General features: G+C 42.1%; 1 protein-coding gene across 4 annotated transcripts in view; it reads left to right on the top strand.

Moving 5' to 3' along the window:
• Positions 1-12,467, top strand: part of LOC126213566 (zinc finger protein 99-like) — a 599,001-nt gene that overhangs the window by 47,474 nt on the left and 539,060 nt on the right. The window contains exon 6 of one of the 4 annotated variants that reach the window (XM_049941413.1): positions 11,447-11,573. The exons of the other annotated variants lie outside the window; for them this stretch is intronic. Within the exon in view, the coding sequence (XP_049797370.1) occupies positions 11,447-11,573 (127 nt within the window). The remainder of the gene's footprint in view (positions 1-11,446; positions 11,574-12,467) is intronic. 4 annotated transcript variants of the gene reach the window in all.

The following is a 12,467-nucleotide window of genomic DNA, read 5'->3' as shown; positions in this document are numbered from 1 at the left end:
TCTCCATATTCAGCGAATATTGAAGAGATTCGTCCTGAGCTGCAACTAGAAATTATTGACCTGCAGTGTGACAGAGAATACAGAGACAAATTTCAGAACAAGAAAAACATTTTGGAATTCTACAGACACTTCCCTCAGGATAGGTTTCCTCGTTTGCACAAACTGGCGGCTACAATAATATCAGTGTTCGGTTCCACGTATGTTTGTGAACAACTGTTCTCTGCAATGAAATGTAACAAGACGCGCCTGAGAAACGCATTGTCTGATCGAAATTTAAACTGTTCGCTGCGCCTACAATGCGCAAGAACATTACTTCGAACATAGATGCAATTGTAAAGGGCAAAAAGTACAAGGTAACCGAGAATCCCACACTTCAGTGACACCTTTTATTGTGTAACAGTTCACAAATTAATACGAATGTAGATGCATACACTAAGTAAAATTATGTGGCACGTGTACATTCTCCTTTATTTGTTTCATTTGTCGCAGTAATAATTCGTGAGTGATATCCCTGCGGGTGGCCGCGGATTTACATTGACCGGCGGCAGCCGTTGTGTGCCCCACGTGACTCTCCCCACTCTCCGCTCTGGTCCGGTAGTGGGGGTAGCGTGCTCGCGCTGCTCGGTGCTCGCGCCTTGCTGCTCACAGCTTGCTCCGCGAGCATGTATGTTGTGAAGCCCTGAATTACAGGAAAGCTTTGAACCCATTATGTTCCTCACAGAGCAGGTCATATGATGTCAAAGGAACAGGGCATTGATGAAATGGCTTAGTTTCTCATCAAAGCTCAACAGCTGAGTGAACACCCACAATTTGCTATGTAATTCGAAAAGCAAAGCTGAAACCATGCAGTAGTGTGACATGAGTGCTACGAAACGTATCAACAAAGTTGGAGGTGGTATTCTCGAGAATCTGCCATCACAAGTGTGTATCTCTGGATACAATTTCTGTGGAGCTGGAACAAAACTAAAATAGCACCTAGCTTATGGTGATAAGGGCTTTAATGCATTGGACAATGTATACAAAGTGCACATCATTGCCTACACTACAAAGATCACTGTATTGCAGAGCAAATATTCATTGATAAGGCTACACAGGTATGTCAAGGAACAGATATTCATGCAGCACAAGCTATTTCTGAATATATGGTTGATAAGGCAATGTTTGCTCGAACTTAAATTGGGTACTGGACTAACCTTCAAGCATTACTGAATTCAGTGCACTGTATACTAAAGAAGAAGAAAAACCTATGGGATATTTAAAAATTGGTGACCGCTGCAAAAGGTGCCATTAGGCAGAAAGAAGGAAGGAAATGATGTGTTAAAACGCCCACATTCCTACAAATATCAAAGACATCTGGTGGAATAATTCTGTTTCTCATACCTCCATTTGCTGGGCTGTCAGCTACCGGTTTCATTAGCTAGGAGAGCTGATATAATTCAAGCAGTACAGAACGCCCGAAAAAGCGAAAAGTAATTACAAGCAGCTGAAAGTCATAGTATGACCATGGAGGCCATTGCTGTAGGTAAAGGCCTATATTTACATGGCTTCGGTTGTACATGAAGGCCCACAGAAATGATACTGGAAAAAAGGATTAATAACACAGATCTGGTTAAACTCGTCAGCAAACTTAAAATCACGAGATTTTACAGCATGTTTATAAAGGATACATTGCCTAAGACAATGTGGAAATCCAAGAAACATGGAACTGTCAATTTAGATGTTGTTTGGGGTATGGAGCTCTTGGTGATTTAAGGCCACCTGAAGAACTGTATTGTCACTTCACCAATAGGAACCAGCTGATGTACAATGTTCGACGCTATCATGACTTCAGTTCATACCTCTGAGGATATTTCTGCATGATACTTTTCCTGAAAATTGCATAAAAACAAGTCTCCACGTCATTTGAATCTGCGATGAAATTATGTTCACTCTAATCCTAATTGGTTTAAATTGAAAGCAAACTACTTTCCTCCAATATATGTGCAGGGGGTAGCGATGTACAGCACTGACTGGCTGGAAACATACGAAAGCATAGCTAACGTCACTGAATTAATAATAAATTGCATCTACAGAATTGGGAAGTTGTGTCAATGCCTCTTGGCGCTTGCAACACTGACAATTCATATGTATACTTGAAACGTTTTGTTAAGGGATTTGAGGTATGAGGTGAAAGCAAACGTTAATATGTTTAAATCAAAGATAGAAACAAAACACATTGCGGACTTCTGTCACAAATATTTAATAGGATGGCTATTAGGTTTCTCAGAGGGACAAGTGATGGTACATAATACTGATAAAATTTTTGAGTTATCAACTGGTGAATCAACTGCCAATCAGTACAATTCGTGTAGAGTGTAATATTGTAAAGAATTTTGTACCTCGACGACAGATTAGTCCATATTATTTATGCATTTTTTCCTATAGTGAGTCTTGCTTACAAAAGTGAAGAAAATGACGTCTACAATGAATATGGGCTGCTACATGAAGCCAAGGTGGCGAAGGGTTCACAACCATCAGGAATGTGGCAGGTACTGTGAAATTAAGCTGCAAAGCAGAAGCCAAAAGTGAACTCAACGAGGTAACTGAGATGAATGGCATGACCCATACTAGAAGGCAAGGGAGTCATGGAATAAGAGGGAATAAGATGAGTGGTCAGTCGCCATAGAGAAACGGCATGCCTATCCACTGAGGAGGACATCATGCCAGTATGACTAGTTGTTCAGCATCTTCTGCATAGACTCTCAACCGGGCTCGTGTCAAAGCCACCAGTGGTGAAACATATTCCATGATGGTGGAGTGTGTTAAGACAGCAAATGATGAACAGAAGTGCAGAGGAATGAACTAAACACCCACAGTCTACTTATGAATGGACATGGGATTTTAAAAAAATGGAGGAGGGTGGTCTGATCCGCTCCCCTGGAAGTACCACTTAGGAGATGTAGGACACTGAGGAACTGGGTACCATGTACAGCCAGGTAAGAATACATGGGAGGACCAAGTAAGTTTCCTATCAGATATTAGCAACAGGAATTTTCTAGTTTCAATGAATGGAAGAACGAAAGGTGCAAGATGTAATGATGGTGTAAGAAACTCATTACACATCCAAATATTCATACAAAAGGTTTTGGCAGTGGAAAAGTGAAAGCCACTGTCCATGCTTCACGAGAAAAGAAGATAGGAACGACGCTGAAGACGTCACACAAGGAGACACGTTTGTGTGGAACTGTAACAGAGTGTAAAATCCTTGGCGAAAAGGGAGCTGAGACGCCTGTTGGGTGATTCCATAATATGGTTGCTTGGGATAGCAAAGACAATGATACCCAGGACGAGCATTCAGGCAACCCGTTTTCGTGGATAAATGTGTGTGACAAGTCAAACCATATAAACCTTGAGACCACTTTATCTTTCAAAACTTCCTCTAGTAAATGGGGCAGACAGCTTATAAAGCCCCACATGTACGGACTACAGATACCAGCCCTCCAGCAGATGTATCAGGACGATGGTTCAAAATGTGGAGAGCGTATCTCCCCAAGCGAATCATATCGCTGCATGCCTCAGTCCACCAGGGACCAAGACACACTACAGTAAACTTGAAGTGCACGGTATGGAACATTCTTCGGCGGTAAGGATAACATTTGGAAGATACTTTACGTGGTCTTCACAGCTGTGTGAAGGTCGTGAGGGAGGGGTATAGCCTCCAGTCGGCCTTAGGATGTCAAAGTTAGCGTAAGGAGGGCTATGCGTGAAGTGTTCAGTGAATTCGAAAGTAAAATTCTATGTACCGATTTGACAGAAAACCCTAGGAAGTTCTGGTCTTACGTTAAATCAGTAAGTGTATCGAAAAAGCATATCCTGACACTCTGGGATGATGATGGCATTGAAACAGAGGATGACACACGTAAAGCTGAAATACTAAACACCTTTCTCCAAAGCTGTTTCACAGACAAAGACCGCACTGCAGTTCCTTCTCTAAATCCTCGCACGAACGAAAGTATAGCTGACATCGAAATAAGTGTCCAAGGAATAGAAAAGCAACTGAAATCACTCTACAGAGGAAAGTCCACTGGACCTGACAGGATACCAATTCGATTCTACACAGAGTACATGAAAGAACTTGCCCCCCTTCTAACAGCCCTGTACAGCAAGTCTCCAGAGGAATGGAAGGTTCCAAATGATTGGAAAAGAGCACAGGTAGCCCCAGTTTTCAAGAAGGGTCGTCGAGCAGAAGCGCAAACCTATAGGCCTATATCTCTGACGTCGATCTCTTGTAGAATTTTAGAACATGTTTTTGCTCGTGTATCATGTCATTTTTGGAAACCCAGAATCTACTCTGTAGGAATCAACATGGATTCCGGAAACAGCGATCGTGTGAGACCCAACTCGCTTTATTTGTTCATGAGACCCAGAAAATATTAGATACAGGCTCCCAGGTAGATGCCATTTTCCTTGACTTCCGGAAGGCGTTCGATACAGTTCCGCATTGTCGCCTGATAAAGTAAGAGCCTACGGAATATCAGACCAGCTGTGTCGCTGGATTGAAGAGTTTTTAGCAAACAGAACACAGCATGTTGTTCTCAATGGAGAGACGTCTACAGACAAAGTAGCCTGTGGCGTGCCACAGGGGAGTGTTATGGGACCATTGCACTTCACAATATATATAAATGACCTAGTAGTGTCTGAAGTTCCATGCAGATGATGCTTTAGTATACAGAGAAGTTGCAGCATTAGAAAATTGCAGCGAAATGCAGGAAGATCTGCAGCAGATAGGCACATGGTGCAGGGCGTGGCAACTGACCCCTAACAGACACACATAATGTATTGCGAATACATAGAAAGAAGGATCCTTTATTGTATGATTGTATGATGGTGGAACAAACACTGGTAGCAGTTACTTCTGTACAATGTCTGGGGGTATGTGTACGGAACGATTTGAAGTGGAATGATCATATAAAATTAATTGTTGGTAAGGCGGGTGCCAGGTTGAGATTCATTGGGAGAGTCCTTAGAAAATGTAGTCGTGGTCTCATGGTAACGTGAGCAGCTGCGGAACGAAAGGTCGTTGGTTCTAATCTTCCATCGAGTGGAAAATTGAGGAGCTCTTTGCGGTGTGGGGGATGTATGTGAAAAATGGCATCGCATTTGAGTCAATTGATGTTTCAAAGTACTGCACTGAAAAGGTGTTTGAATGTTGTGCAGGTGTGGTTAAATTTAACGGAGTTAAACTTGTAACTGTTGTCATTTATAGATCCCCAGACTCCGATTTCACAGCATTTTTGCTAAAGCTAGAGGAGGTTCTTGGTTCACTTTATAGGAAATACAAAAAGTTAGTTATATGTGGTGACTTCAATATTAATTGTATAAGTGATTGTGCAAGGAAGAGGATGCTGGTAGACCTCTTTAATTCATATAATCTTATGCAAACCGTATTCTTTCCAACGAGAGTGCAAGGGAACAGTAGAACAACCATAGACAACATTTTTGTTCATTCCTCATTACTAGAAGGGCATTCTGTTAGAAAAAAGGTGAATGGCCTTTCAGATCATGATGCGCAAATTTTAACTTTAAAAGATTTTTATGCTGCAACACGTGTTAAATATAGTCATCAGCTGTTCAGGAAAGCTGATCCGGTTGCTGTAGAGACCTTTGTAAACCTTATAAAGGAACAAGAGTGGCAAGATGTTTATAGCACTGAGACAGTAAACGATAAATATAATGCTTTTCTCAAGACTTTTCTCATGCTCTTTGAAAGTTGCTTTCCGTTACAACGTTTAAAACAGGGTACTAGCACAAACAGGCAGCCTGGGTGGCTGACTAGAGGGATAAGAATATCTTGTAGAACAAAGTGGCAATTATATCAAAACGTTAGAAACAGTCAAAATCTAAATGCAGCAGCCCACTACAAACAGTATTGTAAGGTGCTTAAAAATGTTATTAGGAAGGCAAAAAGTATGTGGTATGCAGATAGAATAGCTAAGTCTCAGGATAAAATTAAAACCATATGGTCAGTCGTAAAGGAAGTTGCTGGTCTGCAGAGACAGGTCGAGGATATAGAATCAGTGCGTAGTGGGAATGTCCGTGTTACTGATAAGTCGCATATATGTACAGTATTTAATAATCACTTTCTGAATATAGCAGGTGAACTAAATAGAAACCTAATTCCAACCGGGAATCATATAGCGCTCTTAGAAAAAAGTGTTCCGAGACTGTTACCTGAAATGCTCCTCCATGATACTGACAAGAGGGAGATTGAGTTAATAATTAAATCACTAAAGACCAAGAACTCTCATGGATATGATGGGGTATCTAGCAGAATACTGAAGTATTGTTCTATGTATGTTAGCCCAGTACTTAGCCATATCTGTAACTTTTCCTTTAGGAGTGGTCGGTTTCCTGATCGATTAAAATACTCGGTAGTGAAGCCACTTTATAAAAAGGGAGACATTGATAATGTTGACAATTTTAGACCTATTTCTATGCCATCGGTGTTTGCTAAAGTTATCGAGAAGGTTGTATATACAGGGTTACTGGAGCATTTAAATTCACATAATTTGCTGTCAAATGTTCAGTTTGGTTTTAGAAATGGTTTAACAACTGAAAATGCTATATTCTCTTTTCTCTGTGAGGTTTTCGACGGATTAAATAAAAGGTTGCGAACGCTAGGTGTTTTCTTTGATTTAACGAAGGCTTTTGACTGTGTTGACCACAAAATATTACTGCAGAAGTTGGACCATTATGGAGTAAGGGGAGTAGCTTACAATTGGTTCGCCTCTTACTTTAAGAACAGAAAGCAGAGGGTAATTCTCCGCAATATTGAGAGTGGTAGTGATGTTCAGTCCCAATGGGGCACTGTTAAGTGGGGCGTTCCCCAAGGGTCGGTGCTGGGGCCACTGCTGTTTCTTATTTATATAAATGATATGCCTTCTAGTATTACAGGTGATTCAAAAATATTTCTGTTTGCTGATGACACCAGCTTGATAGTGAAGGATCTTGTGTGTAATATTGAAACAGTAACAAATAATTTAGTTCATGAAATAAGTTCGTGGCTTGTGGAAAATAATTTGATGCTAAATCACAGTAAGACTCAGTTTTTACAGTTTCTAACTCACAATTCAACAAGAACCGATGTTTTGATCAGACAGAATGGGCATATTGATGTGTCGGCAGCGGGGCCAACACCTTGTAGATCGAAGTGGCTAGGTGCATGCTAAACTAACGCAGACGGGCGAGAAGTACTGGAACAGGATAAGTAATTAAGGCGTTGAAGAAAAGTACGTAGCTGGAATAATATACTTAACTTTAATCTGGTGTTGTGGTACATCACACAAAGGAGACTTTAATTACAATCACTGTAAGTCTAATGGCGCCTTGCTAGGTCGTAGCTATGGACTAAGCTGAAGGCTATTCTATCTGTCTCTCGGCAAATGAGAGGAAGGCTTCGTATGTCTAGTCGCAAGCAATGTCGTCCGTACAACTGGGGCGAGGTCTAGTCCGTGTCTTGTGACCTGCCATGTGGTGGCGCTAGGTTTGCGATCACACAGTGGCGACACGCGGGTCCGACATGTACTACAGGACCGCGGCCGATTTAAGTTACCACCTAGCAAGTGTGGTGTCTAGCGGTGACACCACACATATTATAAGCGAGACTGAACAGTTCAAATTCCTAGGCGTTCGGATAGATAGTAAGCTGTTGTGGAAAGCCCATGTCCAGGATCTTGTACAGAAGCTAAATGCTGCTTTATTTACCATTAGAACAGTATCTGAAATAAGTGACACTTTAACACGAAAAGTAGTCTACTTCGCATATTTTCATACGCTTATGTCGTATGGTATTATTTTTTGGGGTAATTCTTCTGATTCAAAAAGGGTATTTTTGGCTCAAAAACGGGCTGTTTGAGCTATATGTGGTGTAAGTTCGAGAACCTCTTGTCGACCCCTATTCAAAAATCTGGGAATTCTGACATTTCCCTCACAGTATATATTTTCTTTAATGTCGTTTGTTGTTAGCAATATTAGTCTATTCCCAAGAGTTAGCAGCTTTCACTCAGTTAATACTAGGCAGAAATCAAATCTGCATGTAGAATGCACTTCCTTGACTCTTGTGCAGAAAGGAGTGCAGTATTCTGCTGCATCCATTTTCAATAAGCTACCACAAGAACTCAAAAATCTTAGCAGTAGCCCAAACTCTTTTAAGTCTAAACTGAAGAGTTTCCTCATGGCTCACTCCTTCTATTCTGTCGAGGAGCTCCTGGAAGACCTAAAAAATTAAGCAAATTCCAGTGTTACATTGTTGATTGTCTTCATTTAAACTTATGACTTGTCACCTGAATATGTTTTTTTTTCTATATTTCATTTTATCTGTTTCTAATATCGTGTTATAATTTCATGTATTGACTCGTTCCATGACCATGGAGATTTCTCCTTAATTTGGTCCCACAGAACAATAAATAAATAAATAAATAAATGAATAAAATAAACAAAGGAGGTGGAGGTGGCTTACAAAACACTCGTTCAACCTATACTCGAGTATTGCTCATCAGTGTGGGATCCGTACCAGGTCAGGTTGACAGAGGAGATAGAGAACATCCAAAGAAGAGCGGCGCGTTTCATCACAGGGTTATTTGGTAAGCATGATAGTGTTACGGAGATGTTTAGCAAAATCAAGTGGCAGACTCTGCAAGAGAGGCGCTCTGCATCACGGTGTAGCTTGCTGTCCAGGTTTCGAGAGGGTGCGTTTCAGGATGAGGTATCGAATATATTATTGCTTCCCCCTACTTATACCTCCCGAGGAAATCACGAATGTAAAATTTGAGAGATTCGAGTGCGCACGGAGGCTTTACCCGCAGTCCTTCCTGCGAACCATACGTGAGTGGAACAGGAAAGGGAGGTAATGACGGTGGCACGTAAAGTGCCCACCGCCACACACCGTTGGGTGGCTTGCGGAGTATAATGTAGATGTAGAAATTTGCCAATTGGATTTGCACTCAGGTGGGGTAGGAGTCGGCGCATGGATAGCACACAGGAAGTGATCACTTGAGTATGTGTCAGAGGGAATGGGTCATTCCAGGTTGATACAGTGCGCACCGCTATCATGTGATCTTGTTTAGAGCACGCGCTATAATCGATTATAGTTCGCTGTTCTAGTGTGGGTGGGGCTCCGGTGGTGATTTGCTATTACGTCACTGGCGTGTGTTCGTGGTGGCTGGCGGAAAGTGAGAGGGTAGTCGGTTTCTGGATATTGCACGGAACATGAAGTTCGCTCTGCCTGACCTGCTGGTGACTAGCGCTAAGGTGGTTGTACCTCGCAATATGAGCAGAGTGGTCTGGGGCGGATCAACTCGCCGCTGTGCTGGCCATGCGGTGGTGATTAATTGGCGTCGGGGTACTTGTTCTGCCTGCCTGTCCGATGTGGAGGTCCGGTGGGGTCCTGTGATACTCTGGCCCGGAGACAACCAGTTGCTAAATTTTGGAGTCGTCTGCCAGGTTAGGGTGTGAGCTCGGTTGGCTCGTCAGATTTTCTGCTGGAAGCTCCAGCTGCGGTTTCTGAACTTCATTCTGATGTGGGACGGCGTTATTGGAAGTTTATGCTGTGTGTGTGTGGCACATCACGTTATTCATTGGTACTAATTTATTTACTCAACTGGAGTATCTTTTGTTTATACCGCTGAGTGGGTCGTTACCCACGCGGTCTGCTCAGCGTAACCTTTGGTGGTGCCTGTATGTTCCTTTTTGAAGGAATTCATGTAGGTGGATCCTGTTGCCTGCCCGGAGTTGCATTCATGTATGGTATATTTGGCATTTGACATGTTAGGTAAAGTCTGCCTAAGGAAGGCGGTTTTGGACAGTATACACATAGTGAATTACTTCCGCTTAGTATATATGGTCTTCTGGGACCTGAACAACACGATCTCGTCAATTTGGTTTGTGTCACAGCATTTAGTGGTATGTTCCGTATTTTTATCTTACTGTGTTATTATTAACTTGGTGGAATGGTCGCGTTTGGTGTTGTTAAGGCACTTCTAAGACTGTGGTTTGACTATTCATGTGTGCTTGGCTTTTATTGTTTTGCTTATTAAGATTTGTGTGTGTTGGCTTCTGGCACCTGTTAAGAGCGCCTGAGTTAACGGTGCTGTGGTTATGATGTGCTGTCGGGATGTTATATTGTTATTCCATTTTTAAATTTTATCTTGTGTTGATATTATCTGTCGTGTGTTACAAAACATAAGTGATGGGCAGTTGTGGGAGGCATGTCGGGGAGCTCTCAGCATTTATTTCGGGGACCGTTTCTAGTGGGAAGGCTCTGAAGTGTGAGAGCTCGGTCATCTGTGATTGTGTTGGGAGTTGCCCTTGCCCTTTGGTTGTATCAAATTATTATTTTGTTATTATATTTATTGGTTGTGTGTTGCGCTTCTTTTATTTTATGATGCCAAGTGCCATTATCTTTCTCAAACTTCTTTCATATAAATGATTTTAAATTGTAATGCCAAGTTAACTTATTATTGGATCTTGGTCTGTGGTGTAAAATCTTTTAAAGCACCATTGTAATTTGTTCTTGCAGAATAAATTTCTCTTATTTTATGGTGCCAAGTTGCCATTATTATTATTAATGTTTTTTAGTTTATTGCTGCTCTTAATGTTTTCCGTATTTATGGTGCCAACTGTCATCATTCTTAAAGGTTTTTATAAATGATCTTAAGTTGTATTGCCAAGTTAACTTATTAATGGATTTTTTCTCTTGGCTAAACTCTAAAAGCTGTTTGGGGATTATTGGGTGGAAATCCTTGGATAATTGTCCTATAAGAACACACATTTCAAAGATGACAGGTGAGCTGGACAGTGCAGAATGAGAAGTCCAAATGGTAAGAAATGTGCATGGAATCTGAAAGGAACGTGGGTGCTCTAGTGGTAAGAGATGATTCGGAAGGTCAGCTAAGAGGGAACCTCTTGGACAGGTTCTCTAAGAGCCCCAAAGCAGATGGTGGGCAGTGAAGTTGCCAAGCAGCAAAAAGGAGTGAGGGAACTGACCAATGAGCTAGAGTAAGTCTGACTTGGTAACAGCAAATGATGGAGAGGTGTAGATGTTGCAAAGAGAAAAGGTGAAATGAGGAAGGGCAATGCTGATTGCAACAGCTAGCAGTCGCATGTTAAATGAGATGGATGGCCAGCATGGCTCCCACATGAGGTGGAATGCTGTCCTTGGAGCTAAAGGTCACAGAGCACCAGAAAGAAACATGAAACGTCAAATGGGTTGTGAGGATAATTTTTTTTCTTGGAAACAGAAAACAAGCGGACACTGCAATTCCAAGAGCAGCTGCAATCCCTCCTGGGATCTAATGCCATGAATTTTCCATTGGAGAAGTCATAATGGGGATTGGGGAAGAGGGAACAAATGAATATTAGTCACCTTGGTGGCTGCTGAGTGCCAGCCTTCAAAAATCCACTGTTACAGGGGGAAGAGGCTGGAGAATCCTGTTCCATGAGATCTACAAACATATTGGCACTCTCCCTGGGTCAGTCTGAATTCCACGGCAGAAAATCGGTAGGCAGTGGGCACCAGCAAAATGGAGGTCAGCCAGGTAAGGGTACATATGCCAACACCACTAAAGTGGATCTCCAAGTCAGGGAAGGAGAAGACCATTTGTTTTTGTTAGAGTTCTTAGAACTTTCTAGTTGACGGATGAAGAGTATGTTTTTAGCTGTAGAAAGTCTTTGCAGGAGTATTGCTTTTGTCCTTTCAGCCTGACAGTTGTGTAGCACATGATTCCGCCACCAAATGTAAAGATCTGATTGCTTGTTACGTAGCTGTAGTAGGAGACAGGGATGCTATTGTGACCTGTGTGATTTCACTACTGCAACACTGACTTGAAGTTGGAAGTCTTGGTGGGCATATCCTCTGTTACGCACGGCATAGCAAAAATGGTACTGTAAATGCCAGATGGTAAAATGCACGGATTTTAGCTAGCTAACAATTTCAAGTGACAGGGTGGGGTTTGATGGCCTTCACTCAGATCTCCTGTGTGCTAGCTCATTAAGACACTTGGGACATTCGTGGGATTACAATTGATACAGCAGAGAGAAGGCGAACAGCTGCCCTCGTGAGCATCTCTGCCAAAAGTAACACACTTGTCCATGTTTTGACTGGATACACGATTTATTATAATGTTGACACTTGTACGAACGCATCTGGTTTGGAATGAATGGTTGGACTGTGATTACTTCACAGCCTCCCTTAATCTTTGAGGCAAAAACTACTCGAGCAAATGGTAGAAAATGAGTGCATGTGGGTCCGCAGCTCATGGTCGTGCAGTAGCGTTCTCGCTTCCTGCGCCCGGGTTCGATTCCCGGCGGGGTCAGGGATTTTCTCTGCCTCGTGATGACTGGGTGTTGTGTGCTGCCCTTAGGTTAGTTATGTTTAAGTAGTTTTAAGTTCTAGGGGACTGATGACCATAGATGTTAAGTCCCATAGTGCT

This window comes from Schistocerca nitens, chromosome 11 (assembly GCF_023898315.1).
Source record: "Schistocerca nitens isolate TAMUIC-IGC-003100 chromosome 11, iqSchNite1.1, whole genome shotgun sequence".
Classification (NCBI taxonomy): domain Eukaryota; kingdom Metazoa; phylum Arthropoda; class Insecta; order Orthoptera; family Acrididae; genus Schistocerca; species Schistocerca nitens.
This window is presented reverse-complemented; position numbering and strand designations above follow the sequence as displayed.